We start from the raw sequence: 27235 nt of genomic DNA, 5'->3' as shown, positions 1-27235 counted from the left end.
CCAGTTTATATGCCACAAAAACTCTAATTACCCAAAAATAAAAGGATTATATGTCACGTATCCCGTTAAATCCAGATAATTAAAATTTAGGAGAATTTGTTTTCAAGCTGTTGTTCAAGTATAGAGTTTTTCCAAGTTATACAAGAACTCAATTAGAAAGAGGGTCATACTTCCGTTCCACCCAAATTCATAAAATAAAGAGCGAAAACAATTCTAAAATTATAAATCCATGCATAAATTAAAATAGACAAAGCAATAAAATCAATCCATACAAATAGACAGAGCTCCTAACCTTAACAATGGAGGATTAGTTGCTCATGGAATACGGAATATAAATTTGTATAGAATTTCCTAATGGAATCCCCCTAATGGAATGTCCCTAATAAAAGAGAAGTCTGCCCTTTTTATAACTAATCCTAATTAATTTAAAATCTAATATTTTCAATTAAGATAATATCTTTTCCTATTTTAAAATTAAATTTGAATTTAAATCAGAATTAACTAACTACTCCGCATCTTGTAACGTGGGGACCACTCTGTTTCACTGGATCCGCGCCTAACTTGGGTGCCAAAATGGGGCCCAGAAATCACCCCCCAGCGGTTTCTGCGTTTTCTGCATGTGGCGCATGTCACGCGTACGCATCGATGGTCTTTTCTGCGAGCCACGCGGACGCGTCGGTCACTCGTACGCGTCGTTGAGCAAATCTTCAAATCACGCGTACGCGTTGGTCACGCACATGCGTCGCCATGGATACCTCCAATTCACGCGCATGCGTCAGGCACGCGTGCGCATCGCTCCTCGCAGCCATCTCCTTTTATTCTTATGTTGCAGAAATTCCATCAAATCCAGTCGAATGCTATCTAAAATAAATAAAATTGCACAAAACTCAAAATAGCATCCATAGTGGCTAAAATATAATTAATTCTTTATTAAACTCAACAAATTAGATGTAAATTCACTAGGAAAAGATAGGAAAGATGCTCACGCATCAGTTCTCAGAATTGAAAAAGGATCTCCTTGACTCTTTAAGGATTATATCGTGCATGTGAGAAGATGGATTGAATCGGATGAACACAACCAGAAAAACATTACTTGTTTTCTAATCTGGATCCAATTCTGGGTCTGTTTGAGCAGTTCAAAACTATTCAGGTTGAAAAAAGACTTAGGAAAAAAATTGGAGAGGTGATAGACATTGATTTTTTCTCTGTTCATGGAAGAGAATCTCGAATTCTCAAGACCAAAGTCTGGCTGGATGGTGATAAAAAGGGTGAAAGACAGCATTCGTATGGCTGAACTAAATGGTAAGGTGCTAGAAATTAGATTGCGATACGAGAGGATTAGAATTTTCTGTACCTACTGTGCTCATTTAGGACATGATTCCAAACACTGTTCTAAATTCATGGAGAATTCATCAGCGGGCGCTATTAAACAAGATCGTTTTGGCGAGTGGGTCAAAGCCTATCAAGTGGGCAAGAGGATCGAATGTGGAGGAACTGGTGATAACTCCAGTTTCAATAACTCAAACTCAAGCACTCTCTAACCGAGAAAAAAGCCAACCCCAAACTGGTTGATAGATAATTTTGTCAGCTTGAGTGTCAAAGGGACAAAAAATAACTTTATAGAGACACCTAGAGGTAATAAGGAGGATGATAATTTTTCGAAAGTGGTTTGGCAGTCAATTGAGAAGACTAGTGAGGCATTAGTCCTACAAGATATTACTAGTACTATGAACACTGATACATCTGCCCCACAGAACTTACCTAATGAAGGAATAATCAGCAAGAGTTCTAAGTGAAAACAACTTGCTAGACAAGTGACTGATTCAAGTAAGCTGTTCGGAGGAATAAAAAGAAGAAATCAAGGGAAGAAAAATAAAAATGAGGCTAAGAAGATCTGTATGGTTGATGATATGATTGCTGAAACGAGGGTGGAGGGTGCTAGTCGTTCAATGGCACCCGAAGAGATATGAAGCTCATTACGTGGAATTGTTGGGATTTGGGGAGACCCCTGACAATCCACAATCTCAAAGAGATGTCACAATCCCACTCTCCCGGGATGGTTTTTCTATGCGAAACTAAAAACCAATCTCGACAAGTGGAAATGAAGTTGAGGTCATGTGGTTTTACAAACTGAAAGATTATTGATCCAGTGGGTAGCGTCGGAGGCTTGGCACTAGTTTGGAGGGACTATGTGGTAGTGCAAATAATTGATAGTTCAGATTTTTTTATCGTGGCTTTAATGAAAGACACATCCATTAATGTGGAATGGAATCTCGTTGGTGTTCATTTCAGCAGCCATGAACAGATCCATTCAACACAATTTCAAGAGGTGTCAGTAATCTTACAGCAGCAACAAGGTAACTCATATATTTTGGGAGACTTTAATGCTATTGGTGATCAAAATGAAAAAAGTGAAGTTAGTGTTAAATTACATTCTTCTATAGCAGGTTATAATTATTTTATTGGTGATAATGCTTTACTTGACTTGGGAATGATTGGTAGACTTTTCACTTGGAGTAATAGGCAGAAAGCAGGGGAATTAATTCAAGAACGATTGGATAGAATCTTAGTGGGAGAAACATGGCTGCAACTGTTCCCTAATCCAACAGTTCTTAGATTGTCCAAGACAGGTTCAGACCTTGCCCCTCTCCTTTTTTACACTAATCCACAAACTGAACGTTCAAAAAGAAGATTTAAATTCCAGACCCGATGGTGTGAAGAGGATTCAATCCAAATTTGAACTAGTGAGGTTTGGAACACAGAAATTAAAGATTCTCCCATGTTTCAACTAGCTCAAAAGCTTAAACTCGTTCGACATTGGCTGGTCATATGGCAAAGGAGTAGTCTTTCAAACTCTAAAAATAGATTAATGAAATTACAGGGAAGCTAGAAGAAATAAGGGCATCAGGTTTAATGTGAGGTCCTGAAATGATGGAACTTGAGCAACAATTAGAGAGGACCTATTTGAATGAAGAGCTCTATTGGAAGGATAAATCTAGAATTAAATGGCTAAAAGAAGGAAATAGAAACACTAGCTTCTTCCATCGATAATTTAAGGCTAGATCTAGGAGGAACAAGATTTGGAGACTCAAGGCTGAGAATGGAGAGTGGGCTACTTTTAATGCAGCCATCGTAGGGGTGGCAGAGGAGTATTTCAAGGACATCTTTACTTTCACCAATCAGGGGGATCCTGGGCCTTTTTTCTTAAACTTTGAGCCTAAGGTTACAGCTAGCATGAACCGTAGGCTACAACGTTCGGTCTCTTTTGAGGAAGTAAAGAAAGCTACCTTTAGTGTAGACTAGCAGAGTGCTCCAAAGGAAGATGAGATAATAGCTAAATTCTTCCAATTTTACTGGGATACTGTAGGTGAGGATGTATTCAAAGCAGTTAGAGATTTCTTTCAAGGAGGGCACATTTTAAGGAGTTTCAACTACATTAACATCTACCTCATTCCTAAGATTTCTGATGCTTGTAACATGTCCCAGGTACGACACATTAGTTTATCCTCTGTATTCTACAAAATCATCTCTAAGATACTGGTTCATATATTACAAGAGTGTATGAATAAACTTATTAGCCCTAATCAAAGCGCATTCTTAAAGGGGAGATTTATTTTAGATAATATCCTGATAGCACATGAGTGTATGCACTATCTCAAGCAAAAAAAGAGAGGTTTAGAGTATAAGATGGCCCTTAAACTTGACATGAGTAAAGCATATGACAGGGTTGAGTCGTAGTTTTTGTGGTTTATCATGAAGAAGATGGGATTTGATTCTACGTGGATAGGTTGGATTCATGAATTGGTAACGACGGTTTCTTACTCTGTGGTTGTGAAATACCAACCATACAGTTTTTTTTAAACCAAATAGAGGCATCCGTTAGGATGACCCTCTATCTCCTTTTCTTTTTCTATTTTGTGCAGAAGGCCTCTCCTTCTTGCTACACAAAGAAGAGCAAAATTGGCACATTTAAGGGATTCAGATTACTAGAAGATGTCCGAAGGTTAATCATTTACCTTTTGTAGATGATTCTATATTATTATGTAAGGCATTAGAAGACAATTGTGGGTGGATCTTAGATTTATTAAGGGACTTTGAAAGTTTCAGTAGCAAAAAATTAACCTTAATAAATCTGCAATCTTCTTCAGCAATAGACTCCTCATGATATACGCACATCACTTACTATTACCATGAATATTTCACACATTAAAGCTCAAGACAAGTATTTGTGACTGCCTTCTTTAGTAAATAAATTGAAAAAGGCTGCCTTTTTTGCTACCAAAAAAAGGGTTATCAAAAAGGTCCAAGGCTGGAAACGATGTCTTTTATCTAATGGAGGAAGACAAGTATTACTAAGGACGGTAGGAGAAGCGATCCCGATATATACCCTATCTTGTTTCAGACTGCCAGATAATCTAATCAAAGAAATCCATGACATTCTTAATCAATTCTGGTGGGGTCAATAAGCTGCGGAATGTTGTATGGTTTGGATTAGTTGGGATACAATAACAAGGGCTAAGAAAAAAGGAGGGCTTGGCTTTAAAGACCTACTTGCACAAAATTTGGCTCTCCTAGGTAAACAATGTTGGAGAATTACCACTAATCCTGATTCTTTATTATCTAGAATCTTAAAAGAAAAATATTTCAGATATAATTCTATTCTAGATGTAGAGTTGGGGTCCTTACCTTCTTGGGAATGGAGGAGTATCCTTGCAGGTAGAAGTGTCGTTGAAAAGGGGTTAAATTAGAGAGTTAGTTCTGGAACAGCAATCCGATTCTTTAGAGATCCATGGCTCCCACCTCCGTATCCATTCTTAGTACTAGCTCTTCCAAGTTAGTCCCAAGCTGGACATTCAATCTTCCTAGTTCATGATCTGTTCTCTGCACATAAGCAATAGAATCAGTCCCTAATTCCCTAATTAATTCAATATTCTCCCAAGATGTTGCTCAGAGAATTCTATCTACAGTACCGGTAGAAGGGGAGGATGAAATTCAATAGATACTCAACAGATTCAAGATATATGATGTACCTTCAGGATATAGAGTTTCTTACCTTTTCCACCATGTTTCTCTAGAATTTTGTCCAAATATCACGCAACAACCGAAAATATGGAATTTCCTTTGGAGTCTGACATCTCCACATAAGATTCAGGTATTTGGGTGGAAGTCTCTCCATGAAAAACTCCCCGTCATGCAGCTCATAAATTAGCGATTCCCAAATACTTCACCAACTTGTTCCATTTGCAATGATGAACCAGAATCCTTGTTACATTGCATCTTTTCCAATAGCGCACCTGACCCCAAATCCAAACTTTATCTCTTTTTTTTATTGGTGGAGATTCCAAATTGTTGTCCCGGATAACCGATCTGTGAGTAAGAACTCGGCCCATTTTGCTTTGATTATTGCCTGGATATATGAAAAGAAAGTTGTAGGAGGATGTTCGAACGCCACTCTATGAATCCTGAAGAACTTCTGGCAATTGCTACCAAACAAAATTAGGAACTTGTAAATTTATTGATGCGTGAGCATCTTTCCTATCTTTTTCTAGTGAATTTTCATCTAATTTGTTGAGTTTAATAAAGAATTAATTATCTTTTAGCCAATATGGATGCTACTTTGAGTCTTTTGCAATTTTGTTTATTTTAGGTAGCATTCGGCAGAATTTGATGGAGTTTCTGCAGCACAAGAATCAAAGGAGATGGCAGCGAGGAGCGACGCGTACGCGTGACTGACGCGTACGCGTGATTTGGAGAGACGTGTACGCGTGATTTGAAGATTTGCTCAGCAACGCGTACACGTGACTGACGCGTTCGCGTGACTTGCGAAGAAGACCAGCGACGCGTACGCGTGACTAACGCGTATGCGTGACATGCGCCACATGTAAAAAAATGCAGAAAACGCTGGGAGCGATTTTCTGGGCTGTTTTTGACCCAGTTTTCAGCCCAGAAAACACATATTAGAAACTGCAGAATGGACAAAACAAGTGGTCCCCACCCATCAGCTGAATACTTGTTAATTAATTTGAATTTAAACTAAAATCTTATTTTAGGAAAAGATACTATTTTAGTTTTAGATAGATTTTAAGTTAATTAGGATTAATTATAAAAGGAATGCCAACAGGGTGATTCCAACACAACATTATTCCATTCCTATTTACAATCCTAGTTTTTTTCTCTGAACCATGAGCAACTAATCCTTCATTGTTAAGGTTAGGAGCTCTGTCTATTTGTATGGATTGATTCGTTTGATCTTTCTAATTTAATTCGTGTTTTGATTTATATTTCAATAATTGTTTTTGTTCTTTATTTTATGAATTTGGGTGGAACGGAAGTATGACCCATGTTCTCATTGAGTTCTTATATAACTTGAAAAAGCTCTATACTTGAACAACAGCTTGAAAACATATTATCCTGAATTTCTAATTGTTTGTATTTAACGGGATACGTGATATATAATCCCCTTATTTTTGGATAATTAGGATTCTTGTGGCATATAAACTGGAATTTGATCATCACCTTCTAATTGGAATTAATTGACCAAGGAATTGGCAGTTGATGAATTTTAGAGGAGACTAGGAAGGTCTAAGGAATTAGGGTCTAGTCACATATAGTTTGCCATGAATTAAATCTTGCATGATTAAAATAGTTAGTAAGAAAAATCAATCCAGAAAATAGATAACTCTGAAGCCTTAACTGTTTTCTCCATATTTTATTCCCAACTCATTGCTGCTTGCTTTCTGAAATTTTTAATTTACTGTTTAATGCTCTTTGAATACCAAAATACTCTTTTTTGTTTGTCTAACTAAGCCAATCACTTAACCATTGTTGCTTAGTCCATAAATCCTCGTGGGATCGATCCTTACTCACGTAAGGTATTACTTGGTACGACCCGGTGCACTTGCCGGTTAGTTTGTGAGTTATAAAATACCGCACCACTTATCCACTGAAACCCCAACCTAATTCCAACTTTACTTTCTTCTTAGTTTCATTCTTTTATTATGCCTCGCTAATGTTTAAGCGAAGGATGGGAGAACCCCACTTTCTTTTTTGTAGTCCTAAATTTTGGACAAAATATTTTCTTTCATTTGAAATAAAATAACCCATTGTCTTTTAGAAAAAAAATTGTATATATATTTAATTATATAATGTTACATTAACAAAAATAATTTTATTTTATATTAATTATATAAATAATAATTTAAAAGAACGAATATAATTGAATAATTATATAGAATATTTTACGGTATTAATATATTAAGATTGAACTCTTGTTTAATTATATTTATTTTTTGAATAAATGCATTTAATATAAAAAATAGTTATTTTTGTTAATATGACATTACGTAATTGGATACACATATAAAATCGATTTAATTAACATTGTATCATAATTAAATTGTTAAAAAAGTAACTATTTTGTATTTTAAGAAATATAATTTAATAGTATAATGATAACAAATTGTTTTAATATATTTAATATATTAAATATATTTTTTATAAGATCTATAAGTAAGAAAGAAAAAAGAAGACACTTCATTGTATTTTTACTTTTTGTATTTATAGGTCTTAATTTTTAAATAAATGTAATTTAAAATTTTAAAAATTACAAATTAATCCCACCAAGTAAGGAGGATTTTAACATATAAACCAAAATCACAATAACTTATTGGCGGATTTCAATTTATATTTAAAATATTCGTTGCTAAACTTTTTGTGCAACAAGTAAATTCCTCTAAATAGAAATAAAAAAATTATTTCCTTTGAATTATAATTTATTGATTATTAAATAAATAATGTTAGAAATTCAAAAATTTAAAACTTTAACTGACATCCAATAAATATAATAAAATAATATATTTATATATAATATATATATATATATATATATATATATATTCAAAAAACATTTATTTTTAGATTTTATTATTTTAAATTTATTAACTACTAAAAAATTAAATAGTTCAATTAGTTTATCAATTTGTTATTGATTTTTTATTTCGATTTTGCTAGGTAGACATTGATTTTTATAAATAATGTGAACAATAAGTTTTAGAATTGACCTAATAAAGTAAAAAAATATTCCACTCTAAATTATCTCATAAACCTTAACATTAGGATAACCATCTGCGCGCCTAGTGAATTGAACATCCAATCATTGTTAATTGTGCATGAGTAAATCGAATAAAAAAATAACCATCCAATTAAAAATAATGAACATAATCACATGCATACCTATTAAATTGAACCTCCAACATATCCATTGTTCACATTGCCTACCTATACGTTTTTTTTCTTTTTGTCCGATTCACTCACATGCTATTTTTTTTATTAACTAAAGGGTGTGTTTAGCAAATGCCATGGAGAAGAGAGAACTGCGTCTCTTAAACGCTTCATCTTTATGTTTGGCAACTTTTTATTCCTCTAAACGTCACCTCTAATTCCATGTTCACGTCAAGCTGAAATTTGTTGTTTTTACGTTAAGGTTCATGATGACTGGTTACCGTTGAAAAATTAGGTGAGAAATTTATTTTTTTTCTACCAACTCTACCATTCATTTTCTTCTATAAAAAAAATACCAGTAACCATTACTGGTCTTCGTAGTTCTTCGTTCTAATTTTTTTTTTTCATCAAAATCTGTTTCAATCACTAATAAGGTGAATATTTTAATTTTCTTTATTATTTTTAGTACTCTCTTTCATATTTTTTTGTTTATATGATATATGTTGTTGGTTTTATAAAATTTTTATTGTTTTTTATTTGTATGAGTTTTTTTTCTATTCTTTGATTTACTATATTTTTGTTTGTATAAAAAATTTTATTTTTTATTTGATTTTGTAAAATTTTTGTAATTGTAATTATTATATACTACATTTATTATCAAATTTTTGTATGATATAAATTATGATCTTATTAAGAAGGACAAAATAAATGAAAAACTAATTATAAGTAACAATAGAATTATAAATAATAAAAAATTATAGTTTAAAATAATATTAAATTAAAGAGCACTGATAGTTTATAATAAAAATTAGTTATAACTAATATTATTTCAAATGTTATTATTTAACTTGGTTAAATTTAGTTTATAAAAAAAATTTGAATGTGTAGTATTATTCTATATATTCTATACATGAAAACAATGTATACTTATACTTATAGTAGTGAAATAAGAGATGTTTTTCAAAATGCCTAAAAGTGTGTTTTCAAAGTTTGATTGTATATATAAAAAAGAAAAGTATAATATAATATTATATAATAAATATTTAAATATGTCATTATATTTATATTTTTTATAATTTATTTAATTTTTAAAAATTATTTTATTAAATATAATTATTATTGCTTGTACTTATTAAAAATTATTTTAAATTTGATTTATCAAATATATATTATAATGTTTTTAAAAATATCTTTCAAATATTAACTTTTAATAAATTTTTAAAAAAATTTGGGTTGGTCTAGTGGTTAGTTCACTAATATAAGCAAATGTGAGAATTTGAATCTCGCTTTGTGCATGTAGCAATCTATTAGCCAACAACAAACTCTTAAATAAAATTTAGATTTATGATGAATTAATCTTTAATTTGTCCATAAAAAAAATTCCAATAATCCAATGTGTTAGTCATAAACTTAAGATTTTAATAATTTTTTTTAGGCCATTCTTTTTTTCTTGTCTTGGCTCAAAACTAACTCATTCAGTAACCAATTAATACAAATTATAAAATTGTATTTGATTAAGAGAATAGAATGAGATAAGACATTAAAAACAAGATATAAATGATATAAATACAAAAATTAATATTTTTTATTTTATTTAGTAATAAATTAAAATAAATTATAAAAATTAATTTATCCCTTTTTTATAAAAAATTAAAAAAAATATAATAATAAAAATAAAAAATTATATTATATTTTTTATTAATATTTTTATTTTTTATTTAAAAAATATAAAATATACTAATTTAATATTTTTAAACATAATATTTTATTTATATTTTATCTATCAAATATAATTTTATATTTTTTCTTGTATCAATATTCTATCTCTAGAAACAAACGCACCTTAATGTCATTGCTTTTCTGGCCTAGAGTAGAAGGCAAGTCTATGTGCAACTGTGCACCATTTTGGTGAAGGGTGAATTAATTTCCAACCTAATAGAGCTTGTTGCAACTTGCAACAGTAATGCCAACTTTTCAATAGTAGGAAGATGGTTTTGACTTTTAACTGAGGCTAGTAGCCTAGTAGTATAGGCTCGGACTTGTTAGTTAATATTAGCCCTTTGATTTGATAGGGGAATGACAAGTAGTAATTCACAAAGACGAGGGCAATCTATTTTCCAAATATCTAAGGTGATGAATCAATGATCTTGACAGGTAGGACATATATAAGAATGTGACATGAGGTGTATAGTGAATTACCGAGTAGTGAGGACTGACCTCTGTCCGGATAATTCTCTTAAACAAACCTTTGAGCCAAGAAAATAAAAATGAGTATAGAACTTTATTTAAAAAGTTAACTTATTTAATAATTTATAAAAAATAAATCTTCTTTTTTTTTATTATTTTACCTCTTCGTGGTAACATGCACCACTCTCTATTCACCCCAAAACCTTTTTTTTTTAAAAACTTATTTATATATTTTAAGACATTTAATATATATTTTAGACATATTTAATATATATTTACAAACTCAATATACAATAACATGTCTCAAATTAAAGATAGTAAGGTAGGTATATAATTGGAGTTTTTGGTAGACATCATTGAAGTAAATTTCTTCTTCATCCTCTTTTTTTTTTCTCCTGATCATGTCGTTTTTTAATTTACTATGTATCATAGGTGATTTCACTTCTCAATAGACAACACCATGTGGGGTGGCTTGCTCGGAAAAAGGTAATACCTAACAAATCTTGTTATCTATTTGTTTTTATCTTTTCAATTCTTGCACTCATGAATGCATATAGTTGCCATTATTATGAGCACAAGAAATGATGATAGGACAAAGAAGCAATCTTCTTGATGGTGTTGCTTGAGAAAAGCAGCATTGCAGTTGTCCAAGCCAAACTGGATTTTATGATTAGTTTAAGGAAAGTTACAATTCTCACCCAACACATGTGCCACCATTTATTAATCATTATAAGAAAGCAGAGTGACTGAGTTTTGAGGGGAAAATAACATAGAAATGAAGAAAAAGAAGATGCTTTCTTTATGGGAGGACAAAATATCTATTAAACTACTCTTTTATATTAGCCCATGATAACAATAAAGAAGTCTTGTGACCCACAAATTCAGCCTAACAAAATACATAAATTCAGTTCTAATTTTATTGATTGAATTGAAATGTGTTGTAAATTATGAGAGTAAAACTAAATATATATAAAGTATTATCCTATGAAAGATAAAAATAAAGATAAGATAAGAAGAGAAGATAACATAAAGATAAGATAAGATAAAATAATAAAGACTAAAATTAGAACTAAATTTATGTATTCTGTTGGGTTGAATTTGTAATTACTTCTTTATTGTTATCATGGGCTAATATAGAAGAGTAGTTTAATAATATCCGAACCTAATGACATTGAGCTATTCAAGCAACCAAAATATAAAACACTTGCAATGAGAGCTGATTTTAAGATATTTTATTTTCAGATCTAAAAATGAGAAGTTTAAGGACGCAAACTCAATGGAACAGTGAAAAATAGGGCAAAAAGTTTTAATATGAATTTAAAATGGGTGTTTTTCATCAAAATGAGCCAATTAGGTAAATATCTATGTATAGAGCTACTTTTTTTGCAATTTGCAAAAAGAAAATGCGTACTGACAAAGTGACAATTGTTGACACAATTCGCAAATTGTAAAAAGCTATTGCTATCACAGACACATAAATCCCACCAATGACCAATATTAATATATTACACTAATTTTCTTTCCATATAAAAACTCATTTCTGAAAAAATAGCAGTTGAGTGTTAAAGTCTCGTACAAAAACTCATACATAATAAAAATCGTGTCGACATTAAGTACAAAAGCCGGAGTGGTAAAAAAATTTGACTTTTGTGTCCCAACAAATAAGTAATTGGTAAGCCCCCTTTTTTTTTTCTCCTTTTTCAAACGGATATAATGCTAAAGCAAAATACACCATGCTCCAAGTTACTTTGCAGGGGGCTTTTAAGGGCAGAACAAGGTTCTGCATTTAACAAAATTCTATGCCTCTTGGTCTCTCCCGTTAAACAAATTCACGAACCAATAAGAAGAATAATAAAAAGTGAAAGTGACTTTTGTCTTGCCTGAGCTTTTGCACCGGCTGAAGGAAAACCGTTGTGATTGATTCTGATTCCTCAGAATATGTGTTCGCTGTTTAAATTCAAAATTGTAAGCTACAGGCATGGTTTACAATTACAAGTCTCCCACAAAACGTGGCTAAACTCCTTTTCATGTGATTTTGACACTGATTTATGGTTGAGAATTGTAGTAAGTAGGAACCACATAAGGCTTCTTCTAATGTGGTCCTACCCAACTGCAGCATACAGCGTGCCTTGTGCAGTACCAATCAAACAGCTAATAACTACAGTTTGCAGTTGAATCAGATAATTACTGGCTTGATGTTGTGCCCACTTCAAAAGCTTTGATTTTAGATATTGATTGAGAATTGAGAATTCTTTCCTTCTTAAGGAATAGCTTACATCCACAGCAAAAATGAGAAGGACAAATGGACAATCCTCTTTCAGTTTTAATCAGACTTCGCTCTCAACCAAGGTTCTGAAAACCGAACCGGTCATCGAACCGTTCTAGGTATTGGTTCACTGGTTCATAGGTTCAACCGGTTCGACCGTGGTTGAACCGTAAAAACCGTTTTATAATAAAATAATAAATAAAATATAAATAAGCACATAAAAATATAATTATAGTCTAATCTAAATTTGAAAATATCATTCAAATTAAAAGTACTACATAAACCAAATGTTATAATCTCATTCAAATACAAATTCAAAGTTCAAAAGTCAACAAACAAACAACCAAACATAACATAGCAGCATCAAAATGAGCCAAATTTGTCATCAACCATCAAAATCCTCCATAATTTGTTGCAGATTTGCGTCATTGATTTCATCACCTTCATTTCCACTACTTGGACCAGAAAAAGCAAGTGGTGCAGCATAAAATGTACTAGTACTACCACCACCACCACCTTGATCTAAATCAGCATCAATCTCATCTAAGAAAATATAACACATTATCAATAAATTAAAGATCAAAGCTATTGTAATTTATTGTATGTTCAATAAACTATAATACTCACCAAGCAAGTCTTCAATATTACTTGGAAGATCAGGCTCTTTTTCAACAACCTCTTCCGTCACCCAAAAATCAACCTTATCAATAGTTTCAATATCGATTGGATCATATTGCGACTTTTGCTTTCTTTTTTTTCTTTCATTCCTAACAAATTAAATACAATATATGATAAGCCTAGTATATTAGCTATACAAAATCTAATGATATGAAATGAAAGGATGAAATATAAATTACCTGGATTTAAGATGCAAATTATATGTAACATACACAATATCACTTAGCCTATCATGCTCCAATCTATTCCTTCTTGCTGTATGAATTTGATAAAAAAGACTCCAATTCCTTTCACACCCTGAAGAAGCAGATGCTTGGCTAAGAATGCGAACTGCCATTTTTTGTAAACATGGAGCAGAACTACCAAATAACCTCCACCATTCATCTATAAATTACAATCCCATATCTCAAGTATTAGTTATCAAATTAAGGAAATCAAAACATAAAATAAGTAAATAACTAAAGCTTATTATCAAACAGATATTATTACCAGGTTGAAGTTTTTTTGCAGCTGGAACAGCTACAGGCCTATCAAAGATTTCCTTTCGATCTCTATATAAGTGTATTTCTTTCATTGCCTCAACTGAATCTAAATTATTAACCTTGCAATGCAATGTAACAAGATCAAGTAAAGCTCGCATGACATCAGGTGATTCTCTATAATTTTCAGAAAAAAAGCAATCAGGATTCAAGAAATAGGCTGCTGCGTGAATATTTTTTTTCAAATGTTTGTCCCATCTTGAGTTGATAATCTCTGTGTAAGGTTGATATGCACTCTTCCTATGCTTGAACATTTCTTTGATTCCATTTTCTGACCTCAGCATACCTTCATAAACAATTCCCAATGATGGTTTATCATCGGAATCTACCAACCTCAGCAATTTAATCAACGGACTCACAATTTGGCATACAGTAAAACAATCATCCCAAAATTTATTGTCTAGGATAATTGCACTCACAGCTCTCCCATTAGCACTCCTTCCTAATTTGTGTCCGGTAAAGTGTGTATCAACAACCAATTGTTGTAATTCCGATTTGCGCTCAAAGATACTCATCAATGTAAGGAAGACAGTGGCAAAACGAGTTGCACCTGGACGAACAATCTCCCTCCAATCCTCTTTTTGTCTTAGCCAGGACAAGAACACCGTATGATTATATACAAACACGGTAATCTTCGAAGCACGTGTTGCAAGGCTAGAAATATGTGGCATGCTGCTTATATCTTTTAGAATAAGATTCAAGCAATGAGCAGCACAAGGTGACCAGTGAATATTTTCAAATTTCTTATTAATAAGCCTACCAGCAGCAACATAATTCGCAGTATTATCGGTCACTACATGAACAACATTATCAGGTCCAATCCATTCAATCACCTCTGAAAACAAGTCACACAAGCTAGAAGCATTTTTAACCATACTTGAGGCATCTACAGATTTCACAAAGCACAACCCTTTCGAACAATAAACCAAAAAATTAATCAATGTTCTTTGCCTTTGATCTGTCCAACCATCAGCCATGAGAGTACATCCAGTTTCTTTCCAAGCAGACCTATAGCTATCAACAACCATTTGACACTCCCTTTTGAGATCGGCTAATAAGTTAACCCTCAAAGAGTCATAAGAAGGACCTTTATAACCAGGCCCAAAGCCAGCTACACCATCCAACATATCTTGAAAAAAAGGTGACATAACCGCATTGAAAGGAATCCTACAATCCAAAAGCCATCTAGCCACTCGCTTATCAACTTCATGAAGCGCCTCTTTGTTTTGAAACACGCTTTTCAGACTTGGTTGACTTCCCGGAGTTGTTCTTGGTGCAAACATAGGAGGAATAATGATTTTTGCTTTCTTTTTTGGATCGCCTCCAACAACATCCTTAGTTGGTAACTGACTCGGAGTTTGTTGTTCCTCTTGCGTTATTGCTTCATCAATTGCATCCTCACACTCATCGGTACCCTCTTCGTTGAAACTTACTTTCCTTTTACTAGTTTTACTTTTCTGAATCTCTTTCAACAAACCTTCCATTTGTTTTTCTACATCATACGGGACCTTAGAACACTTCTTAATGTCTCCACCTATCTTCGCCAAATGCTTTTTCATTCTATTAATTCCCCCGCCCCCAAAAGTACTCAGACAAAATAAGCATTGGTAATGCGGCTTTCCATTTATATTCTGTAAAGCAACGTATCTCCAAGCAGGATCAGTTTTCCCCCGAACACTAGAAGTTTGTGACTGATTTTCGTTACTCGCGGGAGGAAGAGAACGTTCATTCGAAGCAGAATTATTTTCAGCATTATTATTCCTAGGTAGGTCTTGGTTGATACTTTCTTCCATACCTAAATATTACCAGCAATCCAACCAAATAATCTCAACTCTCAAGTTCACAGCAAATGAACAAACAACATCCAAATTCCAAAATCAGAGTATACAAACAACATCTCAGGTTCAAAAAATTCAGAATTCAATTCACAAAATCATCTCTCAAAATCAGAGTATACAAAACCAGAGTTCACAATGACAAAATCATGTCACAAAATCAGAGTTCACACAATCAGATTTCACAAAATCAGAATTCACAAAATCAATTCACAAAATCAATTCATATTTCATCACAGAATCAGTTCATATTTCATCACAGTTTCATGACTTCATCAGAGTTCAGTGATTCAGTCAGTTCACAGAGTTCACATATCACTATCAGTTCATAACAGTTTCAGAGACTCAGAGTTTCATCAAAATTCTTTGTTCACAGAGTTCACAGAGTATCAGATTTCATCAAAAAATCATGTTCATAACTAAATTAAAAAAAATAAAAATTACCTGGAAATGAGGACTTCAGTTCTTCAACGCTGCTGACGCTTCTCTATTGCTTTCTCTCAGAGGCAGACGCTGACGGCGAAGTGGCTGAGGGCGCTGACCGTGCTGACGCTGCTGAGGGCGCGACGCTGCTGAGGGCGCGACGCTGCTGAGGGCGCGACGCTGCTGAGGGCGACGCTGATGAGGGCGCGATGCTGCTGAGGGCGCGACGGAGGTGAGTGCGTTGAGGGCTTCAGGCGTTCTGTCTCTCACAGTGGTGGCCGGTAGGTCGTGGTGGGTCGTGGCCTCGTGGCCTCGTCGGTGTTGTTCTGTGGGAGTGGGAGTGTGGGACGCTGGAGGCTGGAGTGAAGCACGAAGTGACGAAACTGACGAAGGAGAAAAGGGAATTAGGGTTCCCACATTGCAAAACGACGGCATTTTGCTGCCAGGTTAAAAAACCGGCCGGGTCCCGGTTCGGTTCGACTGACCGATAACCGGCCGGTTTGTCGGTTCAATGCCGGTTATCAAATTCTGCGGTTTTCTTTGTTGACCGAACCGCTTTAGCGTCCGGTTCACGGTACGACCGGCCAGTTCGAACCAGTTTTCAGAACATTGCTCTCAACTAATATTCTTTTCAGGCGTAGAACCAAGGTTCTCTTTGAGATCACAATGTCTCTACCCTCTTTCAAGTGCAATCAAACTTATCTCCTAACTAGTATTACTTTCAAGTATAGAACTATATATTTCAAAAGTCATAATGTGATTCTACTATTATGGCAATACCGGAGTACTTGCACAATGTCAAGTACCAAAGTGCAAAGCCTCGATGTGAAATAAAACCGACAATGTCACCCTATCTTCTACCTACACTTCTATAATATCATTATATCAATCTTTATAGTTTAGTTTAGACATGCAGTGTGAAATGCCTCCGTTTGTGACGAAAACTTCTATCACTTCCTCTTATTGTGCAAGTTCCTACCGACAATGGTAATTACATGAAGGCATTTGATTACTAATCTTAACCTAGAAGCGTACTAAAAAACACACCTATCATTTAGGCTGCCTTTGAAAGATAGATAATTAAAAGACAAAGACAAAAAGACAAAAATTGAGACTAAATTAAGTTGGTGTAAAGTGTTGTGATAAAATAGATTTAGTGGATGACCATTTTTCCACAAGGCTCAGGTTTTCAAGGAGAATATTATTTAATGAAGTTTGAAAACCTACTACCATATATGCTTATAAATAGAGGTTATTTGTCTCTAAGAAAGCAAGAGCAATAAAAGGCAAATACTTTCTCTCTTTCTGTCTAAAAGCACTTTTTTATTTTCTTTCTTCATACACTACTAATATAATATTAATATATTATCTTTATAGTAGTATAATAGTGTTGGTAAATATTAATAATAGTATTTTTTATTCATACTTTTATTTTATTACTTCTTCCTTATTTATTTTACAACACGTTATCAGCACGAGACTCTGATCAAATTTTTAAGAAGACTCAGGTAATAATTTTTCATTATATCGAAATTCTCTCATCTTGAATTCAATGCTCTTGATATATCTGGAAACAATTATTTATCATGGATATTGATGTTGAAATCCATTTTGATTCAATGGATTTTGAAGATACCATTCAGGCTGAAAATAATACATCTTAGAAGGATAAAAGTCAAGGCCATGATTTTCCTTTATCGTCATCTTGACGAATGATTGAAAAACGAATATCCCACATTAAAAGATCATGCAGATCTGTGGAAAGACTTTGAAGAAATGTACAATTATGTGATACTTCTTCAAGCCCGATATGTTAGAGAAAATTTTCTTGACATTCCATGTCTCGAATGTGCTCCTGCAGCAGCAGTATCGAGAAAAAGAATTTAAAAATATTCTGAGTTAATTTCTTGCTTTCTTGTTGCTGAATGCAACAATGAGTTACTTTTAAGGAATCATGAAGCGCGCCCAGTTGGCGCCACCCCATTTCCTGAAGTAAATGCGGCAATTAACCCCAGAAGAGGTAAATGGTAAGATTTTGATAACAAGAAAAATTATGGAAGGAAAAGAAATTATGTCCACAAGAAAGATCTCACTAGAAGTGGGATAAAGAAAGAAATAATGGGCAAAATATATCAATTGAGGATAAATGCTTTCGTTGTGGTGGAAAGGGCCATTGGTCACGTACCTGTCGTACCCCAAAGCACCTAGTTGATCTTTATCAAGCATCCTTGAAAAGGGATGACAAAGAAAAGGAAACAAATTTTGTTTCAAATGATGAAAATTCTACCACTCATTATGATGTATCAAATTTCTTTAAGGATTCTGAAGGAAATTTTGCCTATTTGATCAATGATGGAATAGTTTGACATATGTATATGTTTCTTAAGTATTCATGTGAATAATTTTACTATGCATGTACTTCTACTCATTTTATTATTATTATCATTTGTTTTTTGAAGAAAAATGGCAAGGACATATTCTGAAGATATTTGCCTTACAGATAGTGCAAGTTCGCACACTATTCTTAAAAGTGATATATATTTTACCCATCTTGTGCCAAAAAAAGAATATGTTAATACTATTATTGGCTCGGGCAATGTGATAGAAGGCTCTGGAAGAGCTATAATTTTGTTTCCTGGAGGAACAAAATTCATAATAAATAATGCACTATTGTCTACCAAGTCTCGAAGAAACTTGTTGAGCTTTAAAGATATTCGCCGAAATGGATATCATATTGAGACTATGAATGAGGAAAATCATGAGTACTTATGTATCACAACTCATGATTCAAATAAGAAAGTTATATTAGAAAAATTATCCTCACTTTCATCTGGGTTATATTATACCAAGATTAGTGCAATTGAATCACATGACATTGTAAACCAGAAGTTTACTAACCCAAATGAATTCATAACTTGGCATGATAGATTGGGTCATCCGGGAACAACCATGATGAGGAGAATTATTGAAAACTCTCATGGACATTCACTAAAGAACTAGAAGATTCTTAAAACTAGTGAATTTTGTTGTGCTACATGTTCTCAAGGAAAGTTAATTTTAAGACCATCACCAGTAAAGATTTGATTTGAGTCCCCTGAATTTCTAGAAAGGATTCAAGGTGATATATGTTGACCTATTCACCCACCATGTGGATATTTTAGATATTTTATGGTCCTAATAGACGCATCTTCGAGATGGTCACATGTGTGCTTGTTATCTTCTCGCAACCTGGCGTTTGCGAGATTACTGGCTCAAATTATTCGATTAAAAGCACAGTTTCCAAAAAATCCAATCAAAGCAATTCATCTTGATAATGCTGGTGAATTTACTTCCCAAGCTTTTGATGTTTATTGTATGGCTAATGGAATAAGTGTTGAACATCCAATAGCTTATATTCACACACAAAATGGGTTAGCAGAATCACTTATTAAACGCCTCCAATTAATTGCTAGACCCTTGCTTATGAGAACAAATCTCCCAACCTCGGTTTGGGGGCATGCTATTTTATATGCCGCAGCACTTATTCGTTTGAGGCCAACGAGTTACCATCAGTTCTCTCCTATGCAATTAGCTTTTGGCCAGCAGCCAAATGTTTCCCATTTAAAAATATTTGGGTGTGCGGTATATGTTCCCATTGCACCACCTAATCGCACCAAAATGGGACCCCAAAGAAAATTGGGGATATATATTGGATATAATTCTCCCTCTATAGGGAGGTATCTTAAGATACAAACGGGAGATGTATTTAAAGCCTGATTTGTGAATTGTCATTTTGATGAATCAAAATTTCCAACATTAGGGGGAGAGAATAAGCTTCCTGAAAAGAAACTTAATTGGAATGCATCATCGTTGATGCATTTAGATCCTCGATCAGGACAATGTGAACTAGAAGTTTAAAAGATTATACATTTGCAAAGAATAGCAAATGAATTGCCTGATGCATTTTTCGATACAAAGAGGATAACCAAATCTTATATACCAGTGAAAAATGCCCCAATTTGAATTGATGTCCCAGTAGGACAAGTAGCCACTAAAGCAAATTCACGCCAGAAGCGTGGCAGGGTGGAAAATGCCCCAATTCAAATTGATGTCCCGGTAGGACAAATAGCCACTAAAGTAAATACACGCCAGAAGCATGGCAGGCCTGTCGGTTCCAAAGATAAAAATCTTCGAAAGAAAAAAGAGGTAAATACAATTCCTATTGAAAAAGACATAGTAGATACACCTGCAGTTGTCCAAAATTCTGATATAATGTTAACGCCAGAAGACGTTCAGGTACCTGAAAATTGTGAAAATGATGAGATCTCGATAAATTATGTCTTTACATGAGAGAAATGAGACCGAAATAAGACAATTATCAATTAAATATTTGCATATAATGTGGTATTAAATATCATGCATGAAAGTAAGGATCTTGAGCCAAGATCAGTCGAAGAATGTCGACAAAGGAATGATTGGCCAAAATAGAAAGAAGCCATGAAGGCTGAATTAGACTCACTTACAAAACGTGAAGTCTTTGGACCTGTAGTCCGTACACCTGAAGATGTAAAACCTGTTGGATACCGATGGGTATTTGTGAGAAAACGAAATGAGAAAAATGAAGTTGTGCGCTATAAAGCCCGATTTGTGGCACACGGTTTTTCACAAAGGCCCGGTATAGATTATGAAGAAATGTATTCCCCTGTAGTGGATGCGATAACATTGCGTTATTTAGTCAGTTTATCTGCATATCATAAACTGCATATGCATTTAGTGGATGTGGTAACAACCTACTTATACGGCTCATTAGATCGGGATATCTATATGAAAGTCCCTGAAGAACTAAAGATATCTAAACCATCCAATGAATATTCGTAAGGGTTATACTCAGTTAAATTACAAAGATCTTTATATGGTCTGAAGCAATCTGGACGAATGTGGTATAATCGTCTTACTGAGTATCTGGTCAAAAATAGATTCAAGAATGATGATATATGTCCATGTGTTTTCATAAAGAAATCTGCATCTGGATTCATTATAATTGCTGTGTACGTTGATGATTTAAATATCATTGGGACTCCAGAAGAGATTCCAACAATTATAAAAACTCTAAAAGAAGAGTTTGAAATGAAAGATCTTGAAAGGACTAAATTTTGTCTCGGCCTGCAGATCGAGCATATAAAAAATGGGATCTTTATTCATCAAACAATATACACAGAAAAGATCTTGAAGAGATTTTATATGGATAAGTCACATCCATTAAGTACCCCAATAATCGTAAGATCTTTGGATGTGGAGAAGGATCAATTCCGTCCTAAAGAAGAGAATGAAGATATCCTTGGTCTTGAAGTACCATATCTTAGTGCCATTGGAGCGCTAATGTATCTTGCTAATAATACGCGATCTGACATATCATTCGCAGTGAATTTACTAGCAAGGTATAGTTCCTCTCTAACCAGAAGACATTGGAGTGGAATCAAGCAAATCTTTCGATATCTTCATGGAACGGTTGATATGGGATTGTTTTATCCCGACGGATCAAAGTCACAACTAGTTGGCTATGTAGATGCCGGATACTTGTCTGATCCACATAAAAGGAGATCTCAAACAGGATACCTGTTCACATATGGTGGAACAGCTATATCATGGAGGTCTGATGAGCGGATAATTTATACGCTTTTTGGCATTGTTTTTAGGTAGTTTTTAGTAAGTTCAAGCTACTTTTAGGGATGTTTTCATTAGTTTTTATGTTAAATTCACATTTCTGGACTTTACTATGAGTTTGTATATTTTTCTGTAATTTCAGGTAATTTCTGGCTGAAATTGAGGGAATTGAGCAAAACTCTGAAAAAGGCTGACAAAAGGACTGCTGATGCTGTTGGAATCTGACCTCCCTGCACTAGAAATGGATTTTATGGAGCTACAAAACTCCAAATGGCGCGCTCTCAACAGCGTTGGAAAGTAGACATTCAGAGCTTTCCAGCAATATATAATAGTCCATACTTTATTCGGGAATTGACGACGTAAAGTGGCGCTCAACGCCAAGTACATGCTGCTGTCTGGAGTTAAACGCCAGAAACACGTCATAACCCGGAGTTGAACGCCAGAAACACGCTATAACTCGGCGTTCAACTCCAAGAAAAGCCTCAGCTCGTGGATAGATCAAGCTCAGCCCAAGCATACACCAAGTGGGCCCCGGAAGTGGATTTATGCATCAATTACTTACTCATGTAAACCCTAGTAGCTAGTCTAGTATATATAGGACATTTAACTATTGTATTAGACGTCTTTTTGACCACGTTTCATCTTTGGTCTCAGCTCTGTTTTATTCTTCATCTTAAAAGGCTATTGATCACGTTTTAGGGGGCTGGCCATTCGGCCATGCCTGAACCTTTCACTTATGTATTTTCAACGGTGGAGTTTCTGCACACCATAGATTAAGGGGGTGGAGCTCTGCTGTACCTCAAGTTTCAATACAGTTACTATTACTTTCTATTCAATTCTCTTTTATTCTTATTCCAAGATATACGTTGCACTTCAACTTGATGAATGTGATGATCCGTGACACTCATCATCATTCTCACCTATGAACGCGCGTGACTGACAACCACTTCCGTTCTACCTTAGGCCGGGCGCATATCTCTTAGATTTCCCAACAGAATCTTTGTGGTATAAGCTAGATAGATGGCGGCATTCATGGGGATCCGGAAAGTCTAACCTTGTCTGTGGTATTCCGAGTAGGATCCCGGGAATCCGGAAAGTCTAACCTTGTCTGTGGTATTCCGAGTAGGATTCCGGTATTGAATGACTGTGACGAGCTTCAAACTCCTGAAGGCTGGGCATTAGTGACAGACGCAAAAGAATCAAGGGATTCTACTCCAGTCTGATTGAGAACCGACAGATGATTAGCCGTGCTGTGACAGAGCATTTGGACCATTTTCACTGAGAGGATGGGATGTAGCCATCGGCAAGGGTGATGCCTCCTGACGATTAGCCATGCAGTGACAGCGCATAGGACCATTTTCCCGAGATGATGAAAAGTAGCCATTGACGACGGTGATGCCCTACATACAGCTTGCCATGGAAAGGAGTAAGAAGGATTGGATGAATGTAATAAGAAAGTAGAAATACAAGAGGAGCACAACATCTCCATACGCCTATCTGAAATTCCCACTATTTATTTACATAAGTATTTCTATCCCTTTTTATTTTCTGTTTATTATTTATTTTCGAACCTATCATAAACCATTTAATCTGCCTAACTGAGATTTACAAGGTGACCATAGCTTACTTCATACCAACAATCTCTGTGAGATCGACCCTTACTCACGTAAGGTATTACTTGGATGACCCAGTACACTTGCTGGTTAAGTTGAACGGAGTTGTGAGATTCTCTGACAGTGCCTGTAACTCTTTTGGTCCAACAACAACACTAAGTTGTTGATGCCATTACGAGGGATTATTAAGATCCCAATTCATCACACCATGATCTCTTTGGGGTATTTTTGATTTCATACAAATACAAAAAGACTAACTTTAAGGATCACAATTTCGTCCACCAAGTTTTTGGCGCCGTTGCCGGGGATTGTTGAGTTTGGACAACTGAAGGTTCATCTGGTTGCTCAGATTAGGTAATTTTCTTCTCAAAAATTTTTCAAAAATCTTTTTCAAAATTTTTTCTTTTCTTTTTCGTTTTTCCAAACTTTATTTTCGAAAAAAAATTAATAAAAATACAAAAAAATTAATAAAATCATAAAAATAAAAAATATTTTGTGTTTCTTGTTAGAGTCCATGCATTAAAGATTTCTAAGTTTGGTTTCTTGCATTTTTCGAAAATTCCATGCATTCATAGTGTTCTTCATGATCTTCAAGTTGTTCTTGATAAGTCCTCTTGTTTGATCTTGATGATTTTTTGTTTTGTGTTGTTTGTTGTTTTTCATATGCATTTTTCGTTTGTTAGAGTCCATGCATTAAAGATTTCTAAGTTTGGTGTCTTGCATGTTTTCTTTGCATTAAAAATTTTTTCAAAATTATGTTCTTGATGTTCATCATGATCTTCAAAGTGTTCTTGGTGTTCATCTTGACATTCATAGTGTTCTTGCATGCATCATGTGTTTGATCCAAAATTTTCATGTTTTGGGTCATGTTTGTGTTTTTCTCTCTCATAATTAAAAATTCAAAAATAAAAAATATATCTTTTCCTTTTTTCTCTCCAAATTTTCGAAATTTTGGGTTGACTTGGTCAAAAATTTTTAAAATTAGTTGTTTCTTACAAGTCAAGTCAAATTTTCAAAAATTTAAAAATCTTATCTTTTCAAAATCTTTTTCAAAAATCATATCTTTTCCAATTTTTCCTCTTTTTCGAAAATTTCAAAAATCTTTTTCAAAATATTTTCAAAATCTTTTTCTTATCTTTATATCAAATTTTCGAAAATTAGCTAACAATTAAAGTGATTGATTCAAAAATTTGAAGTTTGTTACTTTCTTGTTAAGAAAGGTTCAAACTTTAAATTCTAGAATCATATCTTGTAGTTACTTGTTAGTTAAGTAATTAATTTTAATTTTAAAAATTAAATCTTTTTCAAACACACCTTTTCTATCTTATTTTCTTATCTTATCTTTTTATCATATATTCCTTTTCAAAATTTTATCTTTTTCAAAAATTTGATTTTAAAATATCTTATCTAACTTCTTATCTTCTTATCTTTTTAAAATTTGATTTTAATATCTTTTTCAACTAACTACTTAACTTTTTGTTTGTTCCTTATCTTTTTCAAAACCACCTAACTACTTTTCCCTCTCTAATTTTCGAAAATATCTCATCTCTTTTTCAAAAGCTCTTTTTGTTTTAAATTTTAATTTTAATTTTATCTTATCTTTAATTTTCAAAAATACTAACCTCTTTTTCAAAATCATTTTCGAAATTTTCTATCTCTTCTCTCTTATTCTATTTAATTTATTTACTAACACTTCTCTTAACCCACTCTTCTACACTCTTCTCCCCTTTCTTTTTCTACTAACATAAAGGAATCTCTATACTGTGACATAGAGGATTCCTCTTCTTTCCTTGTTTTCTTCTCTTTCATATGAGCAGGAACAAGGACAAAAGCACTCTTGTTGAAACTGATCCTGAACCTGAAAGGACTCTGAAGAGAAAACTCAGAGAAGCTAGACTACAACAATCTAAAGGTAACCTTTCAGAAACATTAGAACAAGAGAAAGAGATGGCAGCCGCACCCAACAACAATAATGCAAAGAGAATGCTTGGTGACTTCACAAAGCCAACGTCCAAATTTGATGGAAGAAGCATCTCCATTCCTGCCATTGGAGCAAACAATTTTGAGCTGAAACCTCAGCTAGTTGCCTTAATGCAACAAAACTACAAGTTCTATGGACTTCCATCTGAAGATCCTTATCAGTTTTTAACTAAGTTCTTGCAGATTTGTGAGACTGTTAAGACGAATGGAGTTGATCCTGAAGTCTACAGGCTCATACTTTTCCCTTTTGCTGTAAGAGACAGAGCTAGAATATGGTTGGACTCACAACCTAAAGATAGCCTGGACTCCTGGGATAAGCTGGTCACGGCTTTCTTGGATAAATTCTTTCCTCCTCAAAAGCTGAGCAAGCTTAGAGTGGATGTTCAGACCTTCAAACAGAAAGATGGTGAATCCCTCTATGAAGCTTGGGAAAGATACAAGCAGTTGACCAAAAGGTGTCCATCTGACATGTTTTCAGAATGGACCATATTAGATATATTCTATTATGGTCTATCTGAATCTTCGAAAATGTCATTGGACCATTCTGCAGGTGGATCCATTCATCTAAAGAAAATGCCTGAAGAGGCTCAAGAACTCATTGACATGGTTGCAAATAACCAATTCATGTACACCTCTGAGAGGAATTCCGTGAATAATGGGACGCCTCAGAGGAAGGGAGTTCTTGAAATTGATGCTCTGAATGCCATATTGGCTCAGAACAAAGTGTTGACTCAGCAAGTCAACATGATTTCTCAAAGTTTGAATGGATGGCAAAATGCATCCAACAGTACTAAAGAGGCAGCTTCTGAAGAAGCTTATGATCTTGAGAACCCTGCAATGACAGAGGTAAATTACATGGGTGAACCTTATGAAAACACCTATAATTCATCATGGAGAAATCATCCAAATTTCTCATGGAAGGATCAACAGAAGCCTCAACAAGGCTTTAACAATGGTGGACGCAATAGGCTGAGCAATAGCAAGCCTTTTCCATCATCTTCTCAGCAACAGACAGAGAATTCTGAACAAAACACTTCTAATTTAGCCAATCTAGTCTCTGATCTGTCAAAGGCCACTTTCAGTTTCATGAGTGAAACAAGATCCTCTATCAGAAATCTGGAGGCACAAGTGGGCCAGCTGAGTAAGAAAGTCATTGAAACTCCTCCCAGTATTCTCCCAAGCAATACAGAAGAGAATCCAAAAGGAGAGTGCAAGGCCATTGATTTAGTCAATATGGCCGAATGCACAAGGGAGGAGGAGGACGAAAATCCTAGTGAGGAAGACCTCTTGGGACGTCTCTCAAGTAAGAAGGAGTTTCCTATTAAGGATCCAAAGGAATCTGAGGCTCATATAGAGACCATAGAGATTCCATTAAATCTCCTTCTGTCATTCATGAGCTCTGAAGACTATTCTTCCTCTGAAGAGGATGAAGATGTGACTGGAGAGCAAGTTGCTCAATATTTAGGAGCTATCATGAAGCTGAATGCCAAGTTGTTTGGTAATGAGACTGGGGAAAGTGAACCTCCCTTGCTCATTGGTGAACTAGACACCTGGATTCAGAAGATTTTACCTCAAAAGAGACAAGATCCTGGCAAGTTCTTAATACCTTGTACCATAGGTACCATGACCTTTGAAAAAGCTCTATGTTATCTAGGGTCAGGGATAAGTCTTATGCCACTCTCTGTAATGGAGAAGCTGGGGATCATTGAGGTACAACCTGCCTTGTTCTTATTACAATTGGCAGACAAATCATTGAGACAAGCTTATGGAATAGTAGAGGACGTGTTAGTAAAGGTTGAAGGCCTTTACATCCCTGCTGATTTCATAATCTTAGACACTAGGAAGGAAGAG

The 27235-nt window shown here is 34.3% G+C and overlaps 1 protein-coding gene and 1 non-coding gene across 2 annotated transcripts; both read right to left on the bottom strand.

Annotated features, from left to right (window-relative positions):
• Nucleotides 1-13058: 13058 nt before the first annotated feature.
• Nucleotides 13059-15683, bottom strand: LOC130934281 (uncharacterized). Its single transcript, XM_057863868.1, has 4 exons — nt 13841-15683; nt 13531-13735; nt 13301-13431; nt 13059-13216 (listed from the first exon to the last, which is right to left on the bottom strand). Exons 1-4 carry the CDS (start codon nt 15681-15683, stop codon nt 13059-13061), a joined length of 2337 nt encoding a protein of 778 aa, XP_057719851.1.
• Nucleotides 15684-25750: 10067 nt separating this feature from the next.
• On the bottom strand, nt 25751-25854 carry LOC130937505 (small nucleolar RNA R71). Its single transcript, XR_009068721.1, has one exon. It is a non-coding gene; the product is annotated as a small nucleolar RNA R71 (small nucleolar RNA).
• Between the last annotated feature and the right edge of the window lie 1381 nt (nt 25855-27235).

The sequence above is a fragment of the Arachis stenosperma genome, chromosome 6 (genome assembly GCF_014773155.1).
Source record: "Arachis stenosperma cultivar V10309 chromosome 6, arast.V10309.gnm1.PFL2, whole genome shotgun sequence".
Taxonomy (NCBI): Eukaryota; Viridiplantae; Streptophyta; class Magnoliopsida; order Fabales; family Fabaceae; genus Arachis; species Arachis stenosperma.
The sequence above is the reverse complement of the archived record's forward strand: the minus strand, read 5'-3'. Positions and strand labels throughout refer to the sequence as shown.

Coding starts and splice junctions, on each gene's coding strand:
- LOC130934281 (XM_057863868.1), bottom strand. CDS start 15,683: ATGGAAGAAAGTATCAACCAAGACCTACCTAGGAATAATAATGCTGAA. Junction 13,736..13,840: donor TGCAAAAAAACTTCAACCTG/GTAATAATATCT, acceptor TGTAATTTATAG/ATGAATGGTGGAGGTTATTT. Junction 13,217..13,300: donor TAATATTGAAGACTTGCTTG/GTGAGTATTATA, acceptor ATATTTTCTTAG/ATGAGATTGATGCTGATTTA.